The sequence below is a fragment of the Acipenser ruthenus genome, chromosome 2 (genome assembly GCF_902713425.1).
Source record: "Acipenser ruthenus chromosome 2, fAciRut3.2 maternal haplotype, whole genome shotgun sequence".
In the NCBI taxonomy this organism is placed as follows: domain Eukaryota; kingdom Metazoa; phylum Chordata; class Actinopteri; order Acipenseriformes; family Acipenseridae; genus Acipenser; species Acipenser ruthenus.
The window spans coordinates 17,680,059-17,707,089 of NC_081190.1; the positions used below are offsets into that span (position 1 = coordinate 17,680,059).

Sequence of the window (27,031 nt, forward strand, 5' to 3'; positions counted from 1 at the left end):
GCTGACCAGAATAACCAAGGGGTGGGGACAATTTCATTCTCCAGGTGAAATGACCCAGGAAGCATGGCTGTAATTAGCTATGGGGACACCGAGGTTGTGTCCTCGGTTGTTGTTTTGCATCATCAATGCTGATGCTCATGTAAATATTCTGGTGAAGTACAAAAGACTCCTTAATTTTCTCTGTTGGTTTGCCATGAAACATAGATTTGTAGGTTGATTCGTAAATACCAAGCAGTCATATAAATACTGCCAGCTATAGCCTGAAACCTAAGTGTGACCTCGGTAGAATGTCAGCTCTGGTTATGGCCCTGCCAGGAAGTACTGTACAAGAGTCTAAATCAGTGTAATCTAGTGTAGTACCAGATGAGACTGTGTGTTTTGAAATGAAAATACATATTTGATATGACAAGTGTGTCTTTCAAAACTGCATACTTGAGACCTATATAAATGAGTGGATATGCATAGTGGAGGTTTTATGGAAAACATGTGTTAGCTACAATTATCTTTATGGAAAGATAACACGAACGCTGGTGGAGGTGTGAATAGCATGTCTTTTAACTATATATATATATATATATATATATATATATATATATATATATATATATATATATATATATATATATATATATACTGTATATATAGTTAAAAGACATTAGACATGCAGCCTAAATGCAAACTATCACTAAAACATTCTGTATACTCTTAGTTTTTTCTTGAACACACATTTTAGAAGAAGAAAGTACAGATTTCAAGCAGAGGCTTAAAATGGATCTCTAGGCCATTAAATAAAGGTATACAGTGCTAACTAATATGATTAATTATTGAGCATGTAAGCCATCTATTATATCCACGTTTGCTCCTTCTTAATTGCATTCGTAGTTTGAGAATTCCATCCATTTGTATTGGTCTTCCTCCAGCTGTCACTTAGGAAACTCAGTTTGTTGCATCTAAGTGATCACATAGATATAATATTGTGGACACATCCGATTTATTTATTTATGTGTTAATGCACCTAAAGATTGCAAGCCTACTTGTTCTGAAATATAGATTTCCCTTGGCTGTAATGCCGGTTCATGTCCGTTTCAGTCATTTATCATTGTTACTGGTTATCAGCTTTATTGATTTTCGTTAATGATGGTAATCTTTTTTCTCCACTAAAGCTATGTTTGCCTCTAGGCTTCACCCAAGCAGCCCCTCTAATTAATTAACAAATAACCAAGAGTCATTACAGAAGGGAGGTTTGACCCCACAAACCTGAGGTCATTGGGTGAACACTCTGCCAGCTCCGCCAAGAACGACAGCACCAGAGCCCTTCTTCTTAAGGCACTTTATTTGATGTTAACCAATGAACAAGGTCAGAAAACCAAAGTAATGTTCAAATCTATAGATGGTCCAATCAGTCCAATGCGGTGAGAGGTAATGAGCATCATTTCATTCAAAGGTACTTGGATCACCGAAACATATTCATTCAACATTTGGATATAGCTTCAAATACATGTGCTGGATAGGGCAGGTCAGTCACTACGTTAACCGTTTATAAGTGCAATCCGTTTATAAGAATCACTGATATAAGAATCAACCGCATATAGTGATCAAAACCACTGGGGCAAAATCATTCCTATACTGTCGTAAGAAGCTATTCAATAACTGAACTGCTCCTTTTGAAAAGTTATTTCTTGCTAATTTTATACCATTCTAGTTGTTTGATTTCATTCAGGGGAAAAAAAATGCCATTAACTTTGCATTGCCTTCAAATAGGACTGTATTTGACAAAGATGCAGCCATTTGCCATCAGGAGCCCATCTATTCTTCAGTCGAAATGTTAGCTTTGGTTGTCTTTACCGTACTATTTGTATTACAAAAGTAGTTAATAGCAATGTAAATCACAGAACAGCCCAGGAGTGCTACTAGAAGATACAACAGTACAAAAGAGCAGTGTATTTTGTGAGTTATTCTACCAGAACTGGTCGTAATGTTTATATAACAAAATATTCCTTATATTTGTTCTTTCCTCTAATTTGAGCCTGTTTAATAGTCCAAATAGCACTTACATATAGCAGTTAATGTAACCTGCGTGTTCATTGTAAATGTAAGCAAGATAAGGATTTTTTTCTCAAACAATTTGCCCCTGGTCATGCATTTATTATTACATTTTTATGTTCTTTCTTGTGCCTAATTTTACTCTTGAAGTTGTTACAAATGGTTATTATATTGCTGGTAGCAATAACAGAATACTCTTTCATATACATTTGTCATTACTGAATTGGCAAGAGAACTGACAGTTTCAGAATTATATTGAATATAACAGTTTCAAATGGTGGGTTCACTTCGGTCGTCTGACATTTACAAGTGTACTAGGTTAAAAAGTCATTTGTAGCTTGAGGTGAGATGTTTATTTTTGCTAATTTTAGCCAGTTGAGCGGATGGCATTCACTTGTATTATATGTCAAGCGGTGGACAACTTGAAACCATAGCAGCTAAAAAATGCCCTTGGACCTCAATGGGACTTCATAGTTCAAAGCTGCACAGTTGTACAGTACTGTATATGATTCTCCACCACATACCAGTTAAACAGGGAGCTACTTTCATGAAAGAATGGTTTTCCAGAATCTACCCCTTAAAAAGAGGTTTACCGGAGAATAAATCTGAGCAGATCCGCTTTTGTATATCAATAAAGTCAGCTGTAATTACAGCTCCTTTTTAAACAAAAAGTCTGTGGTTGAATTTTTGGATAAAGTGTCCCTCTAGGGAAACTTGAATTAAAAAGTTTATAAAATTATTATGCCTGTGTTTGATTCATGCCGGAGAGCTGTATTCTTTGGTGACTGAATTGCCTGTGACAGAGTGTGCTGTTAATCTGAGATCATTTTGTCCTTCAGTCCTTTAATTTATGCTGTCTAATTTTGATCGTCTTCAATCAACACGAGTGCTCTTATACTGTACAACTAAAAAACCTGTGAACAATAACACACAACTCAATAGAAATCTCAGATCTTGCTTGGTATGAATGCTGGGTCACTGCTTGCTACAGTAGCAGAGCTTGTGTTGCTGTATCAGCACTAGCCCACACATCTGATACACCTTAGAACTTAAGCTTAAATGTAACCATTTACAGCAGGAAAATCCAACTGATTGGAAAAAACCTTTTAATTAAAAAAATAATTGACTTACAATAATAGTGACTTATAAGGCAATCTTAATGATTACTGCTCTATTATGGGGTGAAGTAATTAAGCATTTGAATATTAAAATACAATTCCCTCCAACAAGTATCATGCCGTTTACTTCAAGCAGCTGCAAAGATATGAATTTTCCTTCAAAAAAGTAACAGATTAAATATAATAAAACATTCACTCAAAGCCCACAACATAAGTACTCAGCACAGCTGAATAAAGCAGTACAGAGAAAAGAAAGTTAGTGAAACAGTCACTTCATTTAGTTTAGCTAATGAATTCAAAACAGCAGAAGGAAGAAGAGCAGCACAGGACAGCCACTAAATCCAATTTCCTGTCAATGTGGGTTCAGTTTATCACTACACTCTGTTCTAAGCCAGTCCCGACTTCCTGCTGCTTCAGAGAGCTTCCTTCTTTATTTAATTCTGTAGAGACACGTGGATCGGACAATGCTCTGCCTGTATGTGTGTCTATCTATTCAGAGTTAGCATTAGATTTCATTGAGTTTTTGAGTAATTGTTTATACACAATAAAGATGGTAACAATTTATAAGGTAACATTTTACATTTACACAAAGAGTAGAGTTTCCTGGGAGAACTGTAAAACCAATTCAATAGGAAATAACACTTCACTTCATATCTAATCATTTCATTTTAATAACATGTTGTATAGAACTGAACCGGGTATGCAATACAATCTGTTTCTGATTGACTTACCAAAACCACTAATTTGATAAAAAACAACAGTAGGCTAACATATATATTTGATTTCAAAATAGAGCATATACGAATAAACATCAAGTACTTCATAAGTACATCTCAAATTAAACATACCGTATATCCAGATTCCACGTAATGCACATAATAACAAACTCAAGAACATACACTTTTAAGGAAGACTGTAACCAAACCAAACCAAAATGGGTTTTAGACATGCAAGACGGTTGTCAAGGCTATGGCAGAATGTTTTAAACAGATACCAAATAATTAGATTAGAGTGTAACTCTTAGCATGATTTTGAACACTTCAGCTTTAAAAGGGGTCTCTAATTGACAACCAGGAATATGTAAAGTTAACTAAGGTAGTGTAAACCATCTTGCACAGTTCTGAACTTCAGTACTCCAAACATGGTTCTGACCGCCTTCACTAATTTGACCCAGTCAGTCACTCATGTAGTGTAAGTACACACATACATGTTAGGACTGTATATGTTTGACATTTAATTAATGACTGGTGCCACTGGGTCTAGTACAAGGATGCACTTGAGGAATCTTATGTATACTGAAGTGCTATAGTGATATACAGTCCTGTTAAATATGTGCAGGTCTTATGGTACAGTACTAGCAATATAAAAACAACATCTCCAAGGACCTACAGTTAGAAGGCTGCTATGTAAATAGACAACACAAAAAACGTCAAAGGGTTGTAGTCGTCGTCTCCGTTTAGATATATTAAAAATGTAATCATTCTTGTGAAAGTCAGTGTATATATAATTAAAATAATAATCCAGACCCCAGTGTAAATTAGCAAAGCAACATGCTAATCCAGCTATATTTGTTGCTTGCAACCTAACAACCCGGCAGCTTCAGCAGCCCCTTTTGCCAGCTCAACGACTTGGCAGCGTGAGGTGTTTGGGGCAGGTGCTGGCTTTGCTATAAATGAACAATTTATAAACCAAGACGACAACTGCAAAAACATAGCAGCAAGGAATGCAGAGATTCCAGAGGCTGTGGCTGGCTTCCTATCAGATGGACCACAGCAAGAAATTATTGATGGCTACTGTTCGGAAAGAGAGACAGTTGGCTGATGTACATATAGCCAGCATATTACAGAGCCACAGACTGATCTATTGTTTTTGCAGTTACTTGGTCTTTACATAGTGGCAACAAAGCTGTTAATACGATGTTAATGTTTTAAATTAAATGTCACTATTATTTTAAATAATCTTTTTCCTTTCTTTCTTCCTTTCTTTCTTTCTCATAAAGTGCAGTAATGATCCATCGTTGGCACTTCCTCATCAATTTGCTCAACCCTTTCACCACTGCCTCTTGGGGGGGATATGCTCAAATTGGCCGCTCTTCTGTTGCTGGGACATCTCAATATGAACTGGTAGAAGAGCACATTCAGTTGTCTTCACAAATTTAAGAAGAAAATTACCTATGGTATAAAACCTCTGACTTACCTCATAGTGTACTAAAACATTTGCCACAATAGCCAATGATTTACTGTCTTTAGACGTAAACAAAGTAGGGCTTATATTGCCTTCAAAGTGTGTATTTCCTCAATCTTTAACCCATTTATATGGTTTCTCTTCGTGACACAGGAAGTGTTGTTATTGGTAGCATTCTGCCCTTTGGGTGGCCTGACCTTCATCTCAACCTTCTATCTAGCCGCTGTGACTACAGTCCTTTACAATGGGAACGAAAAGCCAAACTTGTTGTAACAGTATACTTGGCTGAGTGTTGTGTTTGCCACATGTTTTGCAGAAACATGCAGTATGCGCTGGCCTTCCAAATGATGGATGAAGATAAAGACACGCGTATCATAAACAGACAACTCGGAGGGCTTGGTATCATGGAGCTTATGCTCTTCCCACAGGAAATATGAATTCAGGCTTTGCATTCATATTGCATTCTTGAGATATTTTTATTTCTGGATCCATTTTAGAATCTCTTTGCTTTGTTTCACAGAACAATAGAAACAGCGAACATGTTCAAATAGAGACTACTACGACTACTCTGGATACAATAGACACACAAGCACATAAAAGTGTTGGCATCTTTAAAACCTGGCCTAAAACACCTCTTAACTCCTTTATGGGTTTTGACATGCACAAAATAAACTGCTTAGTCTGAAAGAAGCAACAGCACAGGAACAAGCAAGTGACAAGTTTCAATTCCTATTTTTCTTTCATCATATTTTTGCGGTTACCGTTATAGACTGTTGAGTGCAGCTAAAATTAAAATTAGTGTCAAAAGCATGTGTCTGTTTTAAAATGTAACCGTACCTCCCATTTACTGTCTGCTGGCTGAGCTAATCCTATACTGAGGTAAAACCAATAGAAAAGTCAAATAGACAATACATTTGGCTGGGCTTCATCAATGTTGTTATACTAAATAAAATAATTAGTTTGTTGTTAAATTACCAAAAGCATATGATATATACTAATTAATATTTCAGACTGTCCCAGGCGGATGAGAAAGGAACCCAGTAGTAATTTTCCACACTGCACCGTATCTACTATCTGTATTGTAAACCCCAGCACTGGTATTTAGGATTGGGATCTGATATCATCAATGAAATGTGTCATATTTCTGAATCTTAATTGATCATTTCCAAAAGGTAACAAACCGTGCTGAGCAGAGGAGATGTTTTGAATGGGACATGGAGATTAGCTCCCACATAGCTTATCTCACCAGTCATATTAGCTATATCATTTACTCTATAAAACATAGAGGACAGTTTAGTTGTATCTGTTTATTGTGAGCTACAGGATATGTACAGGTTGAAAGGTTTACTTTACATGCACAGACAATTGCAGGTCATTTTTTGTTCTTTAATATGGGAGCTAAACCATTGCTGTGCTGAACTTTAGGGAGACCGTGAAGTCGGCACCCAGCAGAAAATAAGATCCAAATAATGTACAGCACAGGAAGTCTGAATACTTCTTGAGCAATTTATTCTTATCAAAATATATTGTTTATGCAGTTTAACAATCACCTCTTTGTACTGTGCCCCACTAAATTATATCTTGGTTGATTTAATAACCAGAAAACTGATACAGTCAATTTTAAAAACTACCATAGCAGACATGTGAAGCAGCTATTCCTTTTGGGAAGCTGCCCGTTTCGCTTGATTTAATGGCCAATACTTATCATACACTCATATGTTTACTCAGATAAGGGACATACCAGTCTCACTAACTGCTTGCTCTTATCACTGCTTTCCATTTTAGGCTTTATGTACAAACTGGATATCAGCTGACTTTGATAATTAGAATCCTAGTCTTTCACTCTTTTCGTCTTTGTTGTTGAACACTTTACAGTATTAAAAATAAACCCTTCAAAAGCCTTTGCTGCATTAATTAAGTACAACCAACTGCATGGCATAACAGAAAGAAAAATAATGTACCAAGTAGTTTGATAGAATTGTTTCATGTTGTAATAACAATTATACACATAGGTGCCTTAACCTGATGGCTGCTGTTGCAAAGGGTAGTCTATGAACTGTTTACAACAAAATAAATCACAACAGCTTGCCACTTGGCCCCATTGATCCCAATGGAAAACTATAGCGATTGCAATATAGAAAATTCTGAAATTCTGCAAAATGCATTGCTGCCAAAGGTCATAGGGAAAGAGAGGCAGATAGAAAACTGACAGTCTTATTGGTTTTTCCGTGAACTGTAGGGGACTACAGTACCTACCTCAAAAAGGATAACAACTCTTTTTGAATTTGTTTTCAGCTTGCCGCTGTAGGAATGCCAGCGCTTTGGCACTCTTTAAAGCCACCCTCCACTGTTATATGTGTATATTTTGTAATAGCCACTTGATGAATGTTTTATGGTCATGTTTAACCACATGTTAATTCTCCATAAAATTGAAATCCCAGTTCTCTGTTTCAGACAGCAGCTCATGCTGTGAACAGTAAGCTCTTGCATGAGGTGAAGTGGGCATCTGTTGCGATTGTCTGGGCTCTTGCCCAGAATGAGACAGATTGGGCCTGATCCACGAAGCATTTTCTATTATAAAGTTTTCACCATTTTTTTTTCTTCAAAAAGAAGAAACAGTGTTTCACAATTTTAAATAAATACCCCATTATACGATGAGCAGAATCTCTGTGCCATTCACTTTCACTGGGATTCCAACACACAACATGGTACAGTTTGGATAAGCACCTGCCATAAAGAAACCATTGATAGCATAGTAACAGCAGCCTGTCGCAGAGCCCAATGACTGATTCCATTGAAGGACTTACTGGTAGCTGTCTTTTTTTATTAAAAACCAGCAGCCACAGTACAACTTCAGAGAATAAAAGGAGACACCAATTTAACACCCTTGACTGTCTTAAATTTAGGAAACCCTCAATTCAGGATAATCCAGGTTTTCTTACCTCACCTTAGGTTTATCGTGGTAGTTCAGCGTGGTATATTTGCACAGTAGTTTTGCTGTATCATGCCGATACCATGTGTTTACCACACTTTACTGTGTTTAATCTTAACAATGCATGTCTGTGGTTTGCCTTACTTAAGCTGTAAGCTTTACTAAGCTTTTAATGTGGGAAGACGCACTTATCTTCACAATGTATTTTGAAACAATTTTGCTGCATACAAATGGAATAAGAGAATTACCATCATAGCAAAACAGCAGCTGACATTTGAAAAAAAGAAAAAGGGAAAAAAGTAATTTCTAAAATTACAATCACATTCTCTGTCTGTCGGTTTTTCTATTAAGATGGTGCAAACTTTACACTGGTGTAAACGACACAAATAGAAGAAGTCCAAGACCCGTCATGGTTTGGTTCTTTTATTTATTTTTAACAGATTTTTGATTGAATGTTGGCGCTATAAACTGAGCATATGCTTGAGTGAGTCTTCACATCAAATCCCTGTTACAGATAGATACTGTAGGTTCACATCTCGAATTACAGCATTCTAAGCCCCTGGGTTATTTCATGTTCTCAAGAAGATTGTGTGTCCACTTACACATTGAATTTAGCTGAGGTTTTAACTGTTTTCACCATGTATCATTTTTTTGTTCTCTCCTTTGCCAGTTTTTTGTTTCAGAAACACCTATCCTATCTGTACATGCCTTCACAGTCTGGGTTACATCTCATTACCAGCATTAATACAGATGGCTTCAATTCTGTTTTATCACTGTTGTCTTTAATAATTTTCGGGGCTTTAGGTGGTCTTATCTTCTTTAACATTTATAACAGACAGTCGATTCTAATGTCTGAACAGTAGTGTATATGATATAATGGGATTTAACTCATAACTGAGTCACCAAAGCCTAGTCTACAGAATAAGAAGCTTATAAACGTTGATTTAAAGCTAGGGGAAGCGGAACAGCCACACACAGTTAATTCCTTTTACCCTTGGACAAGATATCGGCGTATTGTACAAAATCAGAATTACACTTACATCACTTCTGTATTATTGCATCGTACAAGCACTTAATCTAGTAATTAAACACCCACATTTTCTGCACTCAGAAATAACACCACACTCTGTGTATTGTTTCACCAAATCATTTTTATTAATATTAAAGCCAAATTTCAACCTCATGTCTTTTCTCAACCCTATGTAGTTTTATGTTACAGAATACAACATATAAAAAATCCATGTAACTCTATAACTTCAAATTTTGCCCAAACCTGTTTTTACTAGTTTGTATTTTTGTAATGTTCTGAATGCTTTTAACAGGCATACAATGCATTAAAAACAACCAAAATGCCTCACACTGGTCCTCGAGGTCAAAGATTTTCACACTAATTCTTTTAAATTATCTAGAACTATAAATAGAAAAGGCAATTGTAAGCAGTTGTGGTAATGGAAAATACAAGCGTTAAGCTGACATATAGAACAGAACCTTCAAGTTCATTATCAGGGTCTGGCAAAAACAAATGAGGTAATTTCCAAAAAGCAAAAGTCCCGGGCCTGAATACTCTGTACTATATGTAACCCTGCATCTATCTAACCCCACTTGTGTTTTGAAGACAGGGCAAAAACTTTCAGGGTTGCAACATGATTTCATTACCATGTTTAATTTACTATTTTATTTTTGTAAAATCCACTGCAATGTTCCAAAAGTACTTGAATTTGATAAATAAACTGATTTTAAAGTGGCTGACAGAGACCTCTGATCTCTGGTCAGTGTAAATTTGATGAGGCAAGTTTTAAATTAGGGACTAATCGCTGAGTTGTCACTAACACTTCAGGTGCTATACAAGTGACACCAATGGTGGCATCAAATTCACCCGGAGAACTCGTCATTCAGAACATTCAGTAGGGTGAGACCAGTGGGCCACCTATTAAATAAAAAAAAAAAAAAAAAAAAAAAATACAATCCACGTTGTTGGTCTAACTGCAAACTAAACTACACTTCACTCCCGAGATGTTTGCAATATATTCAAAACATCAAGAAAAAATTTAGGAATGTATTGCATAATTTGACCGTATTTAAATAAATAAATAAATAAATAAATAAGTCAACTTTCCCTTATTTGTTGTGTATGGACATGATTAATACTTACAGCCACGGGCCTCTGAAATATACCACACTACTAATTCAGTATAAAGCTATAATAATACAGTTTTCAAAAAGACCATGTGCACCTGTTTAGTTTGTAAATTTGCCTGGTCAAAAAACTGACATTTTCCTGTTGTCATAAACAAGTATTAACTGCAGACTCTGGGGTCTATTGAAATTGATCTACGGTATAACGATACTGGCATTTTACACATGTTTTATGCTGTTTTGCTAGATTTTTGTGTTTCTGTATCAGATGTTAATGTTTAATAAAGTGACTGCATTTAGATTAGATCTGCCACTGTTAAGATAAATTTACCAGATTCCTCCAGTATCCCAACTTCCTTAGCTTACACTGATGATAACTATGGGACGGCTTGTGGCAGCTGACACATTATATTGCAAGGAGGAATATAAAGACACAGGCAGAAATGAAATGCAACAGCTAAAATATACTGTATGAGATCATTGTGAATTCATGAAGCAATTTTCCTGACACATGGATTTTTATAGTGTAAACGAGGGCATCTCTTGAAGCTCGTGTCTCATCCCCTCGTGTTTTTTTAGGTTACCACTACAGGGTGTCTAAGGTTTGTGCACCACACATGCCGTCTAATCCTTGTGTCTGTGTGGTGCTTACAGCTAAAGCAGTCATTTGAGGATTAGGTTAAAAGCAGGGTCTGCCTTTATTGCAGGCTCAGCAATGTTCTAAGTACAGCATTAATCATTGTGTTATTCCCTCTGTTCATTTCCCAGAGTTCATGTATGATGCATCTGTTTATACTTACATTAATTCTATAATTCTATAATAAATTATCTATAATATGCAAAGATATGCTGTAGATATACTTCTGCATTCCCATGCTTTTGCTGTAGTTCACATGGTTTGATTACTGCTAGACCATTGGAGTGAGTTTGAACTACAACACATAACATAACACGCAGCAGTCATGTATTTAAAAAAAATGCAAATAGCAAATTAAAAGTATAAAAAACAAACAAATAACCAAAAGAACGTTAACACAACAATATGGGTGACAGCAGTGATAATTTTGCTAGTTCCAATAAGGAGAAGAAAAATGGATGTTAAACCTCTCCTTTAAACCCAACATTCACAGCCCAGTTGACTAAGGTGTCAATACCCAGATCAGATATCAAAGGGGTGACCTTCTGCACTGCCCTGCAGCACATGCTCTGAAGGCTTCTCATTTTCTGTAATACAGTCTAAGGATTAGAAGTGCTTCAAATTCAACATGCCCTTTTAAGACCATATACTATACGCCTGCGTGCAGTAGAGGCGGTCTGTCCCTCATTTCTGGTATAATAAAACCACAGCGTAAAAGGTGCTTGAAAGTGTACCTCCTTCTAAATTATTTAAATAAATACATGTAAAGACATGAGGACTATACTTTAAAATAATGATGTGCAAACTCTTGTTTCTTATTATTTCCTGTATCTATATACCTACCCCTATTGGTGATATGTGCTAGTGTTCAGGTTGAATTAGTATTTATTTTTAATTCAGTCAAATTCGCTAGTTGATAGCTCTCAACTAACAACTATGTCTTTGTTTGATCTCCCAACAGGGGCTTCCTGAAAAAATACTTATCTAAAATATAAATGTTCATGTCTTTTTCACTTTTCAGCAGAGCCAACTGAAATAACTACATTTGTTTAATTTTTTCAGCCCTAATAACATGATGTGTTGTGACGATATACTGAAGACCATAACCATTTCCCTTTTTTATATTACACTTGGAACATACTACCATAGATTATTAGTAGTAGTCGTAGTAGTCATAGTGGTAGTATTAAGAATAAGAAGAAGACTAATTATATATTTATAATATTTTAAGGATTTGTATAACAATGACAGTACTACTGTCAGAATCAAAATTCTCATAATAAATTGGGACATAAGAATCTTTTAGTGGGATTATTTTAATTATTTTGAGATTCCTTTAGTAATCATACAGTATTACTATATTCTTCTTCTATCATCTGGTTGTATGAGTACTGTAGTGAAATTAGCTCATATTTACCTTCAGGTCATTTTATCATGGCTTTAACCAAGTTACAAAGAAACCACCCACTCCCCTCCTCCCCCTCTAGAAATCCCTTCGTACATGTTTTCTGGAGTATTCATGTATATATTCCTACTGAATTACTAATAGGAGTACCACTATATTTTTCATTGGATTGAAATAGCATTCCCACCAGCAGGGAGAGGATGATAATTCCCTATACCTGGATGGAAATTGTTTCCTCAACTGACATAAAAAGTGTGAATCAAGCCCAGCCAGTATGGTATAGCAGTTTGTTAAGTAAATTTTGTGTAAAAATGCACGAAAGCACTTAGATTAAATTCTCTTGATCCAGGTGCTGCTACTTGTCACCCATTATGTGTCCCATACCAAAGGTGTCCCGTGCCAAAAGTGAAAGAAGAACAACATTCATATTGCGAGAAAACAAATTAAACTTTATTCTAAAAAAACAAAATTTGTTATGGTTACTGTTAGATGCTGTGGACCATGGCAGTGAATTGACATAAAGCAGTTGAATGACCTGCACAGTGAACATTCATGCAGTATACAGTTTCTTGTCCTGTACAACAACATTCTCTACAATCAATATCATTGACAAATAACTTTTAGGAGTTCTTCAAAAAGCTTGAATGCACAGGCCCATTTTGTAGATAGAATCTTAATTTAATGAAAAGAGGACATAAATGGGTATTATGTATACCCAGACTTTTCACTAATCTAATAGAAATAATTAGCTCTGCCTGTGCTGGCAGCCTGGTGGTATGTGGGGTAACACAGTTCCCCATTGTATTTAAGGATGCTCCGTCCGTAGCTTTAGAGGTTCAGGTCAATTATCAACGCTCTCAAAGGTCAAATTTATAACATTCCATTTCAATAACAGTCTTAAGTTGGTGGTTTACCAATCTCAAAACAGTAACCATCTGGGGTCCCCGAGTGGCTCACCTGGTAAAAGCACAGCCATGTGGTGTGCAGGGTGAGTCATACAGCACAGGTACGTGTCCTGGCTGTGCGAAGTCGCTCGTCTTCGCTGGGGATTCAGAAGGGACCGTCACATTGGCTCGGGCCCTCCCGTGGGTTAGGGAGGCAAAACCAGCAGGAACCTTCTCTTCATCGCGCTACAGCGAACCTTGCTGGCCAGGTGCCTAGCAAGCTCAAAAGCGGACACCTGCAGGGCTGGCCTTTGTCCTCCAGAGGTTGGTAGCTCGCTGACATCCTCTCTCGAGTTCCTGGGTGTATAAAAGGAAGCTGGCTCAGTCATGGGATCGGAGGACACTCACTGAACCTTCAGTTCTCCTGAGCTGTGTGCGGAATTGCTGCGGTGAGGAGAACAAATTATTGGACATTCCAAATTAGGGAGACAATCAGGGGTAAAATAATTGAGCCCAAACCAATAACAAAGCCTAGCTTTGCAGCCGGACCAGTCAGAGGATTGCATGGGGAATTATATATATTCCTCAATTAGCAGCAGTGTGGAGTAGTGGTTAGGGCTTTGGACTCTTGACTGGAGGGTCGTGGGTTAAATGCCAAGTGGGGGACACTGCTGCTGTACCCTTGAGCAAGGGACTTTACCTAGATTGCTCCAGTAAAAAAACCCAACTGTATAAATGGGTAATTGTATGTAAAAATAATGTGATATCTTGTAACAATTGTAAGTCGCCCTGGATAAGGGCGTCTGCTAAGAAAGAAATAATAATAATTATGGCTACATTTTGTACATTCATGGCCAAATGCATAATTTGTAGAATTCGACTTTTAGCTCTATTGCACAATATAATTTTAAAAACCTGCAAATGAATGCTAAAAAGTTGTTTTGTCTAGAAGATTATCGGGTTCCATAAAACAGGGCTTTGGATAATTATTTAACATTAATGTGCTGCATAAAATACACAAGCTTACAACAAGCCGTTACAAAGAAGGAATTGTGAATTTTTTTGTGACCCAGTTTCTCTGACTGGTATTCTATTGTAATTTGTAATTCCTGCAAAACAAATAGTTTCAAGTTTGGAAAAAAAAAACTACAGTGTGCATTGATTTTTGCAGCGAGGGCTAAAAGGTCTAGGTTTTCCCACCAAAACTATTTGATATCTACAGCAGTGTGGGTGGGTGTGTGTGGAGAAGGCTGTGACCTGCTTTATTTTTACAACTATTGCCACAATTTCATAACACTGGCAGCTTGCAGTGCAAGCAATGGCCCAGACTTCGTAGCTATAACCATGCTTTAAAGTGCTGACACAGAGGAAAAAAAGAAGTGGATTAGTTATCTGATTCTTCAATGGTATATCAAAGGCTGTCTATATATTCTGTATCATTTAGAATAGGTAGTTCTTGTTGGTGGGTTTATTCAACAATTTAAGCCATCAGTGCAACTGCAGTACATCACATCATCTCAAGTTTTCAAAGTCTTTCAAGTACCAGTAAGTGGCTCAAATTAGGATAATTACGGTGGTCATACCCTCCGAAGCGGGAGACTTTTTGCGAGATTAGTTCACAGTCACTGTATATCTAGCAGGCAGTACTCAAACCATTAAGGGTTTTAGCGGTCACAACTGGCAACTGAACAGGGTCAGAAATTCAGTTTAGCCGTGCAGCAAGATTGAATTTTTATCATGGGTAGGGCAATTCATTAGCATCATTTTTACATATACCTGTACTGTACCTGTCTATCATTTGAATATTGTCTCAGTAAGTACTGGTGGTGTAAAAACAGTGTAAAATATAATTATCCTTTAAATCATAATGAGGCATTTGAAAGAGTGACAGCTATTCAGAACAAAAAGTAAAGTATTGACTCGAAACTGTGCTTTATCTGTGTAGTTTTGTGTAAACAAAAAGTAGACACAAGGTAAGCCAGCTAAGTTCAATTATAAGAGCAGTTTAGGAGCCAGCTGAGCTAATATTAAGAGTCCATGCAAATGTTGCATTTGAGAATCCTGATTTATTTAATACTAGTCAATAACCATTTGAAAATTACTTAACTTCAGTAAAAAAAGAAAGAAAAGAAATGATACCGAAGTTTAATAGCTGTTGCAAAATAACTCAGCTTTGCTGTTCCATCTTTCAACAGCATTTCTCAATGCAAGCAGTAACAAAGGAGGGCATATAAAAGTGTAGCGTACATGCTTGGCAACATATTAACCAACATCAATGGGTGATGAAAATCAATAACAAAAAAGATATTATGTATTTTACCATACTAGATTAATAAAGACCTCTCAGTTTCTACTTTTTTTATTTTCATGTAGTCTGTAACTTTGATTAACAAGGTGATTTTGCCTGTGGCAGTGTCTTTGTTGTCAAAGCATTTCAAAACAATACCTTGCAAGGCACAAGCAGAAGCAAAGATGGCAGAGGTGAACTGAAAAGTTCTCAACCAAAACGTGGTTTTGGTCAGCAGTGCAGGAGACTATACTGACTGAAGAGCAGCATTATGTTTTGTGGTGCTTGAAGTTTCACTTAGTTCTGCAATGTCTGTCATATCCATCTGCATTGCAGACTGTACAAACCTCCATTATCTGGGATGATACGACCCTGAGAGTCTGCCAATTTAACCACCCGGTGCTGGAGTCAAATGTTGAAAGGTTTACTTCAAACACTCAATCCTAACATCTGAGATAAAAATGAGATGAAACTGAGATGAAAGAACTAGACAAACCACTGTTGCTCAGGGCTGAGTCACAATCTAACACAACCATCCAACACTAGCTCCCCCACAGAAGAGATGTTACCAGTTTTTATATTCCACACAGTAATGATTAGTATATATTTTTACAGTACTTGTTTATTTAATTGTTTATGTACTTTGTATACAATGTTTCTTTCTTGTCCCTACTTAAAGTAATCATTACCATAAAGCATAACAGTCAGGAGTAGTTTGTTGACACTTGTATAAATTACTATATGGGTGTGCTAGTATAATTTAATATCCAAACACATGCTCATGTACAATTGTATGTAATTTGGCAAAACTGGAGTATGGACAATTGAGGTAGTCAGGCAAAGTTCAGCCAGCAATGTCAGGTTTCATAGTAAAACTCTAGGGATGAGAGGTCCATATGTTCTTTGCCCTTACATATCCAGTGATAGGGAAGCCATACCAGTTGTGCCTGCTTCTTGCAAATATTGTTTTATTTACTTATCCTTATGCAGATGGTTCACAGCTGGTTTATTTTGTGATGAAACCGGTATGGGCTGATCTTCAGAGCATATTTTTGTGCAAGCAAACTTAAAAAAAAAATTAAAAAAACAGGCAAATGCTTTCATAACTTGAAAACCTGTTATGCTACAATGTTACAATCAGGGGCATCATGTCAGAAAAATTCTGGGGGTGGGGGGGCACATTTGTGTCAACGTTGAACTTCCTGGCCCTGAATATCAAAGCTTTTCCGACTGTAGGGGAGGGCTTTTCTGGCGGCGTTTTAACTTTCTGACAAAAATTAAAAATGGCCAGGAAAGGACAGTCGCAAAGCCTCAATTCCGACACTTTGAAGAATGTTATGCAAAATAAGTGGGTACCTAATTAACAAAATTAACAGTGGTGTAGCCAGGTTTTTGTTTGGGGGGATGGAGATTTTTGCAGATGGGTAATAGTTAGGGCTGTCAATTAATCGCAGTTAACTTCTGCAATTAAAGCATACATTTTTTGGGAGATTAATTTTTTTAGCGCACGTTAATCGCACTCCTGTCTTGTCCCTCTTAACATACCGTAATTCATTTCCTGCAGCACCATTTTAGGGCTGCGTTCAATAGGCTGCGCTCTGCCGTGGCGCTGCCTAACGTAAGATCTATAAAAAAGACCTAGGAGTTTATGTTGACTCAGAAATGACTTGATCTAGACAATGTGGGGAAGCTATAAAAAAGGCCAACAAGATGCTCGGATATATTGTGAGAAGTGTTGAATTTAAATCAAGGAAGTAATGTTAAAACTTTACAATGTATTAGTAAGACCTCACCTAGAATATTGTGTTCAGTTCTGGTCACCTCGTTACAAAAAGGATATTGCTGCTCTAGAAAGAGTGCAAAGAAGAGCAACCAGAATTACCCCGGGTTTAAAAGGCATGTCGTATGCAGACAGGCTAAAATAATTGAATCTATTCAGTCTTGAACAAAGAAGACTACGCGGCGATCTGATTCAAACATTCAAAATCCTAAAAGGTATAGACAATGTTGACCCAGGGGACTTTTTTGACCTGAAAAAAGAAACAAGGACCAGGGGTCACAAATGGAGATTAGATAAAGGGGCATTCAGAACAGAAAATAGGAGGCACTTTTTTACACAGAGAATTGTGAGTCTGGAACCAACTCCCCAGTAATGTTGTTGAAGCTGACACCCTGGGATCCTTCAAGAAGCTGCTTGATGAGATTCTGGGATCAATAAGCTACTAACAACCAAACAAGCTAGATGGGCTGAATGGCCTCCTGTTGTTTGTAAACTTTCTTATGTTCTTATGTTCTTAGTTAACTCTTATTAAACGGTGTGTTGCAGAGAGAGAACTTTCAAGATTGCGGAAAATACAGCACTAGTGCTGTTTTTGGATGCATTTATGATAGATTGTGCAGAAAATCTGCTGGTTTTTATGAATATTACCCCTAATCATAATGCAGAGATGCCAACGGCTACGATTTGGCCGTAGCAGCTACTATTTTGGTGGTTCTGCTACGCCGCTACGTTGAAGGGGTATAATACTACGATTTTTAATAAATAAATAAATGATGGATACTCCCTGAACGTTTATGAAATATTTCAATACCATGTTTTTTTTTTTTTTTTTTTTTTTTTTAATGAATTAATGGATCTTAAGACTGTATTTTACTGACAGCTTATTCTGGCATGGACATATTAAAATCTCTGAGTCGGGTTGCTTAGTAACCAGTTTCGAAACTGAAACTGCCGCACCAGTAGTGTTTAATGCAAAACGTACCCGAGACCTCCCGTTTCTCAAATGCCTTCTTGGTTGTTTCGCTTGGGGACCCACATCAATGCCAGCATCTGTTGCTTCAGAATGTTTGGAACAGCGGTTGGTTTTAGAATACGCCTTCTTTTTACATGCAGGCCCATCTCTGCCATCATCATCAGTCTTTCTTAAAAACTTTCTGGAGCGAAATGCACACTACATAGGTGTACTGCCAGTTTGACACATACCACTTCTCCCATATGCGCTGCATTTTTGTGTCTTTCGGGAAGACGGTGAATACTAATATTATTTTGTTCGTTTTCCTGATTGGAGCAACCAGCTACAACACAAATACGAGGCATTTTTTTATAAAAAAAAAAAAAATGGGCCTGTCTCTGTGAAAGTCAATCTGTCTTTTGTTCACCTTCTCCCTCTGTGATGTCACTACCGTTATCCTCAGGCTGCTTCAAAACCGAGACAGGAAGTTGCGCCCGTCACCCAAATAAAGATCAGAAAAGAAATCAAGCGCCTTCCTCTGTTTTCTGCCTTTTAAATCGCTACATTGGCATCAGAGCGCGATAGAGTTCAAGCCCGAGAGCGTGGAGCAAGAGCCAATAGGAGATGCATCCCAGACCCGGTGGGATGGGGGACTGGAGGACCTCTCAGTGGCCTCGAGGACCAGGGTTGGTGATTTGCCTGCTGGTAGTTTGGGCACAAGGTGGTATGCTGCCCCTTCCAAGAGGAAGAGGATGACCTGCCTGCCCGAAGGCTGGAGAAGACAGGACTGTCTGCCCCAAAGCGAAAGAGGGGGAGGAGCGGCCGTTCCTGGAGGCGAGTGAAAGAGCCTGTGCCAGCTCCACAGCCAAAGAGGGACGAGCCATTGCTACTGCTGGAGTGGCCAGTGGCACCGCCGCCCCACGCTGCTGTCAGCATTGCTGCTGTCAGTGCCACCACTGCTGGAGTGCCCCGCACTGGGGGCAGCATTGCCACTGCCGAAGTGTCCTGTGCTGCTGCCAGCATCACCACTGCTGGAGTGCCCTGCGCCACCGCCGGAGTGCCCAGCACCATTCCTACTGCCGGAGTGCCCAATGCCGGCACCACTGCCAGCGTGGTCACTGCTGGAGTGCCCCGCAATGCTACCCGAGTGTTTAATAATTGTATAAATAATGTATAAATAATTGTACCTGGGCATAAGCAAAATTAATACTTTCTACAAGTGAATCCCTCCTTGTTGTCTAGCTGTGTTTAATTTTTTCCGTTTTCCACCTGCTGTGGCAAACATAAACAAAAAGACTGGCAGCTTGCAGTGCAAGTGATGACCAGACTTTACAGCTCTAATAATGCTTTAAAGTGCTGATTCAAAGGGAAAAAAACAGGAAAGTTGATTAGTTAAAAAAAAAAGAGAAAATCAGATTTTTCAATGGTATATCAAAGGCTGTCTAGTTGTTCTGTATCATTTAGAATACATAGTTCTTCTTGGTGGGTTTATTCAACAAGTGAAGCCATCAAACTAGACTTTAACACACACACACACACACACACACACACACACACACACACACACACACACAGCCACCAACACTAGTAAAACAAAAACAATGTTAGGAAGAAATCAAATATTACAAAGATATTTAGTTGTCTTCATATTGAAACAGTCATGCACTTAAAACCAATTTTCTCTAATATACATTGTTATTGTGTGCTAATGGATAAATAAATATGAAGAAAGGACACTATTACCAGAAACAGTGTTCTAGTTTCTACAGTACACGCCTTGTTAAAATACCCATGCAATAGAAAAATACTAGTATTTGAGCTGCCTAATAGTAGATACATAGTTACATTAATTAGTTAGTAATTAAAAACAACTGTGTTGCTGAACAACCCATTGTTTTGGACTAGGCTTTAAGGATTTAAGGTTTTGAACATGGTGATTTATATATAAACTACTCATCAACAATCCATATTTGTATTAATACTTCACATATGTCTAGTATTCATTTTGTTACGGTTGTGTTTTGTGTATCCTATAGACAATAAATACAAAAAGCACTGGCAATTGGCTTATTTCCAAATACAGTAAATAGTCCCTTAGTCTCTCATAGTAGTATGTTATTATTTCATGGAGCTGTTCTGGTGATTGGCTGTGTTTATTCTTATACAGCTGTTGTGGGAGGCTGCATATTCAGACAGTGCCAAAAGGCAATTAATGTTTCTCCTTGTTTTTTGCAAATTGATGGGGGGAGGAAACTTAAGACTGAAAAGGCCTTTTATTGCTTACTTAAATAACCTGTTTCACTACATTTTCACACCGCAGGCCATACAGTTTACATTACATACTACTATCATATTAAATATGTTTTTATGAGTTCCAAAAAAAAGAAATGAAAAGATAGTGTCATTATGATTACTTCAACACTTGTGCTGCAGTGTGGGGTCTTAGTTTAGCACCGTCTCTCTGTGCATTAGGCATTCTGAATGGCAGTGTGGCAGGGCAGGACCCTGCCTGTAAATAATAACATTGTGTGGTGATTTGGTGGTGGTTGGCAGGGATGGGGTTAATTTACTATCCCTGCCAAAATACGTGTGAGAATGTGGCTGGAGCTAATTGAATCATTGATAATTAGGCTCCAGCCACATGCTATAAAAAAAGAAAATCCTTTGTTTGGTGGTGGGAGTTGCTGAGTGAATAGTTTGGTGGTGGGAGTTGCTGAGTGAATAGTTTGGTGGTGTGTTGCTGTATTTTTGTTAAAGGTTCAAGTTCAGTGAAGGCTCTGCCCAGCCTGAACAGTTTTGTGTTTGTTTAACTGTTTCATTTTTGCTCTGTGAGCAGTGTTTTGATTTCCTTTTGTTTATTAAACAGCGCAGCAGCGCTTTTACTGCAGTTTCCTTGTCTCTGAGTCTCTTTGCCTGCTGAATACCATCTGGGCCCGCGACGCTACCCTGTCACAGGCAGCAAGAGAGTAGAGGGCATTCTAAGAATCTAAGAGTAAAGATAAGCCCTCCTTGAAGAGACCAATTAATTACATCTGAAAGATCCTGCTAATAGAGACGCATGTTGCCTCAAAAAGTGTAGTGCAAGGTGGAGACAGAGGCAGAAGCCAGCTTTCTCATTAATCAGAAATAAATCCTGTGAGATAACTAAGAGTTTCACGTCTGCTGAGATACCTGTCCGGCCTCTTTTTGGCTGGATAAGCTTAACCTTGAAAAAGTAATCACCTGCAGGTTTACTAAACAATGTTCAGACAACTTAGGAAAACGATACTGTAATATGAACCCAGTGGTTGATCTGTGCATTAAAGGTGTACAATACAGATCAGCTGGCTTTCTACATCGTCTAGCTATATGTTTCCACATTTTCAGAGAACGTGCCACATTGTACAGATATCTTCTTTAAGACTGCCTTTAAAGTGTCTTGTCGTTCACCAGTAATCTGCCATTATACTTTCTGTCTGATAACTGGTGTGGTATAAGTATATGGCTGATTGCATATGTTTACTGCATTAAAAGCCTATGGGCATGTACTGTATATTGCAGCACTTTAATGTTTGTTTTGGATATCTTACTAAATATTAGCCACTTTTGTATTTATACATTTTTTTCTCTTTTAAATGTGTCCAGCCTTTCTACTAGCAAGTCAAGACTATGCCGGTAAGATGAGTCACTTACTCCTATGAGACTCAGTTAAGCTAAATGCCTTTTGCACACTCAACACCTACGCATGCAGAACCAATCCATGCCTAATCTGGTTCAGCAGCGAGCGTTTCACTAATCAGTGCTAAGTCAGCGAGATCAAGTTTCCCCCTCTACTCAGGAGGTGACCATCCTCCCCTCTAGTGAGCCCCTGCTGCACGCGGTGCATGGACAGTGTAGAGCTACGTCCTCAGGTTCAAAGCTGTAAACCAACGGCCATATATATATATACATATATATATATATATATATATATATATATATATAATTACAAATGAGTTACTATATAACTATGCTTTTACAAATGGAACTTACAATAACATGAGTAACATCAAAGTTGGCACATTACTGTCATGCACATGTGTTTCATGGGTGCAGTCTAAACCCTCCACTTTCTCGAACCTATTGGCACACCTAAAAATCTATACCTAAAAAACATGCAACAGTTATTGTCACTAAGATTGATCTAACCTTCATTTTCATGAAGCAGGCTCAGGAATCTAATGTTGCATCTGCATTTAGCTTGCTGGAGTTGTAAGTCATATACAGCACAGTGTATTACCACATGAGACTAATGCTGAGTGCATTAAGTCCTTGCAAGATCGTGCCCTAGCAGTGTTAAAAATATACAGTGACTTCATTGTAGGTGATCTGCAGCCACACAGGAAACAATATTCTGGTTCAGAAATCTATTTCACCTCAACTACTGCACATGGTGCTTCTGCACTCTGGGTGCCTGTTTAAACACAATATTTATTTCTTAATTACAGTGACATTGTTATCATGCAGTAATCTATCATAATTCTCACAGTACAAGAGGAAATAAAAACACTGCAATCTGATAACAGCCACGAAATTTTAATCAAACAGTGAAAAGCAGTTCTTATTAGGCTTTCTATATACTGTACGTGGATGTTATTAAGTAGTGGTTTTGCTTATTTCTTCCCTTTCACTTTTAAAATCAACATTTATAATGGCATGATCGAAATGGTTTATTGCGATGTCCATTTTTGATGATGATGTGAAATAGTGCAGGAGACCCAGGGGGAGTGTTTCATTGGCCCTGATGTTCCCTCTGGATGGGAAAGGGAAAATCAGCAGGATCAGAGCCCAGTGAGCTCCAGCGTTCTGCTGTAAAGACCTGATTGGCTTGGCAGTGGGATCAGAGGACTCTTACATTCTCCCAAGCTCTCGGGGGGGCGGGAGTTCCTATAACATGACTGGCATTCAAAACCGGGGAGATCAAATAATGGGGTTAAAATAATTGAACATTCATTTAAATAAATAAAAATTGACATTTTATATTAGTTCATATAAGACCCAAATATATTGTATGCATTGCATGCATTTTACATAAATGTGTAAAATGAATATGACATTAGTAAGTAGCATTTTGTTTCTGTAATGGTATTGAGGATGTAGATTTTTTATTGCTTATTTACCATTCTCTACTGTAAGTCACTTGTAATGCAAATTATGACAATATGCTGCAAAAACAAAAAAAATGGGAAAGGGTCTCTATTAACTCCTTTATATAACAGACCACAAAACTACAAAAGACAGCATGTAAAAGCTGCACACTGCAATGTACAATGAATATTTGTAATTGTTTATGAAATATGCAATCATACACTGGGCTCAGAACTGACCAAGGGCATGACCACCTTTGGAAAGAGCTTTGCATGAATACAATAACAACATTTAATCCACAGAGAGATTAAATCTGAGTGCTTCTTGTCAAACTTTTCCTTTCATTGAATGCAAACAATGAAATCTTTCCACTAAGCTGCTTCCTGCCCAACTTAAACATGGAATTCAGTCCTCACTGATTCCTTTTCATATTGCAAAGAGCATGCAAACCTAAACCTCCAACGCATTTCACTCACAGCTCTATGTGCCCAATTCCTACCTCAAGCACCTTTCTTTTCACATGCAGCCACTTGCAAACCACACGGCAGGGGAGGCCTCAAAGAGGGAATAATTCCCATAGTTATTCTGGGACTTGCAAGAAATGCCCTCTTACCTTTTTGGAACAGGCAACATTGTGCTCCAAAAAGCTGCTGCTAGCTCTTCATTCAGTAGGCTTCAATACCTTCCCTACATCAAATTGATTGTGGACATCAAGCCTGCTTTAAACCTCCAAGTCAAATAGAACACTTGAGTAACTGAACAAAAAAAAAAGAGAGAACACCCCCATTTTCCCTTGCCCCCCCCCCCCCCCCTTTCTGTCCCTACTCTTTAAAGTGCTGATGAAACTGCCTTTCACAAGGCAGCAGCTTTGTTTCCACAGGAAACAGCTCGTGCAGTTCAAAGGGTGGGGTCTTTGTTTCTATAAACAGTTTTGGAAAAATATGTACAGATGCCAGAGGACAACATTAACCCTCTGAGTCCTACACAAGTGGGTCAGTGAGAGGCCAGCCTGCTGGACTTGAGTGCTGACATCACGTGTGCTCTCCTGAACTCAGGCTGACATTAGTACTTGATTGGCAGGCTAAGAAGGAGTGGCTTGGACTTTATTGTTATTGCTTACATCACCTTTTATCTGTGCAATAAACAGAGGTATTAAAGCTAGGATGTTCAAACAATGCCTCAAGTCTATCTTTCTAGTGCATTTTCTAATATCCTTAGCTGTCTGTTGAGAGCTTCCATTTTGGCTTCTTGATGTATTTATTTATAGGAACCTACTCAGCAGAATACCAACAATGGGTGACTATTTAAAGCCTCTTTTACCTATAGCAATTTTATTTTATCTTTAATATTACGTACGATTTCATGATTTATACAATAAAAGCGATAATGTTACTGTACACTAGTCTCTTTGCTTTAATTTAGCATTATACGTGGACCCCAGCTGACTTCTTAGGGTAAGTGATTATTTTCTGAACAAAACAAAAAGGAAATTCTCAAATTAATGGTTACTGTTATTACCTTCATGACATTCAAAAGCTTTCAGATGGTCCAAAAAAGGAGATAAGTATCAGGTGCTTTAAATACTGTTACTGTTTAAAGGGCCAGTTTCACATCCATATAAGGGATGACAATACCTGCTGCAAAGGTCATTGTAAACAGCAAGTTAAATACCCTGCAGTTTGGTCATTCCGAACGGTCGCACTTTGATGGCTGGAATCCAGAATGTAAATCGAAAATGAACAAAGCATTCACTCAGGTAGCCCAACAAGGAGGTAAGTCTCTCCGAAATGGGAAAATGACAGAACACAGCACAAAAACCTTTTCAGGTAAGATAACATTGTAATTGAAAAAGAACATACAACACTGTGAAGGTTAAAATGTGATACTGGATCTTTAAATTCCAGATGAAGAGTGTAATGCCGCTGTGATAACTTGTCAAACTGTGTATCAGACACCTTTAGGGTTCATAACAGAACACTCAAGATTACTGTATTTACTCACTGAATTTGTTTTTGGTATACATTGTGAGGCAAAACTGTAACCTGTTAGGGAGTAACCCCTCCATATGGCGTTTTAGTCCAATTCACAGGACAGATTGGGTCGTGTGACATTAAACATTTAATTAAACAACTGTCAACTTTTTAGTAAAAGTACAATTATAATTGTAATTGTGCTAAAAAATATATATATATATATTTTCTTGTGCAAGAGCCCTGATCTTGCTACATTGCACAGTAGTGTGTTCTCCAGTCTGCTGCTTAACCACAAGCTCCTCTGTGACCATTTCATTTTGTAGCCAGTTCTTGGTCATTGTTGTGACTAGTAAGTGGCCACAGTTTATATCTCTCCAGGGAAAATGCACCATCTACACTGGAAGAACTTAGATCTCTGAAATGTAAACAACTGCCCTGCACTCTCATGCATCCAGCCTGAGTCATTTGGTCAAATTTACCAAGTCAGTGTTAATTACAGTATTTGTTTTGTAGAAGCCCATTTAAATTATATGTAGATACTGTACTGTACATCTATTTAAATATGGGAACTATATAGTATATCTTCCAGTTCTATAATAACTAAGTAAAAGAATGAAAAAAAGACATTGAAAAAGTGGTATTTTGGTAAAGTGGTGCAACTTTTTTAATGTGTCATAAAGTGTGCAATTCCTGTTCTGAAAAGAGGCAAAAGACAGAAGCAGAAACTATCCCTTCATTATGGAAAATGACTTCAGCTGTGCTCAAACCAGATAACCTAGCGGTCTATTGCAGTGGCAGGATGTTTGAAAAACATGATGATGAAACAGCATGTCCGATTGTATCACCAGAAAAAACATGATGATCAAACAGCATGTCCGATTGTATCGCCAGAAAAAACATGATGATCAAACAGCATGTCAGATTGTATCGCCAGAAAAAAACACGATTATGAAACAGCATGTCCGATTGTATCGCCAGAAAAAACATGATGATCAAACAGCATGTCAGATTGTATCACCAGAAAAAACATGATGATCAAACAGCATGTCAGATTGTACCGCCAGAAAAAATATGATGATCAAACATCATGTCAGATTGTATCGCCAGAAAAAAACACGATTATGAAACAGCATGTCCGATTGTATCACCAAGAAAAAACATGATGATCAAACAGCATGTCCGATTGTATCGCCAGAAAAAACATGATGATCAAACAGCATGTCAGATTGTATCGCCAGAAAAAAACATGATGATCAAACAGCATGTCCGATTGTATCGCCAGAAAAAACATGATGATCAAACAGCATGTCCGATTGTATCGCCAGAAAAAACATGATGATCAAACAGCATGTCCGATTGTATCGCCAGAAAAAACATGATGATCAAACAGCATGTCAGATTGTATCGCCAGAAAAAAACATGATGATCAAACAGCATGTCCGATTGTATCGCCAGAAAAAACTTGATGATCAAACAGCATGTCAGATTGTATCGCCAGAAAAAAACATGATGATCAAACAGCATGTCCGATTGTATCGCCAGAAAAAACACGATGATGAAACAGCATGTCAGATTGTATCGCCAGATACATGTA

The 27,031-nt window shown here is 37.7% G+C and overlaps 1 protein-coding gene across 1 annotated transcript in view; it reads right to left on the reverse strand.

Moving 5' to 3' along the window:
• LOC117963658 (mitogen-activated protein kinase kinase kinase 1-like) overlaps positions 1 to 24,217 on the reverse strand; it is a 71,230-nt gene extending 47,013 nt beyond the window's left edge. Inside the window, exon 1 of the mRNA XM_058990367.1 lies at positions 24,078 to 24,217. Within this exon, the coding sequence (XP_058846350.1) occupies positions 24,078 to 24,097 (20 nt within the window). The 5' untranslated portion in view covers positions 24,098 to 24,217. The remainder of the gene's footprint in view (positions 1 to 24,077) is intronic.
• Between the last annotated feature and the right edge of the window lie 2,814 nt (positions 24,218 to 27,031).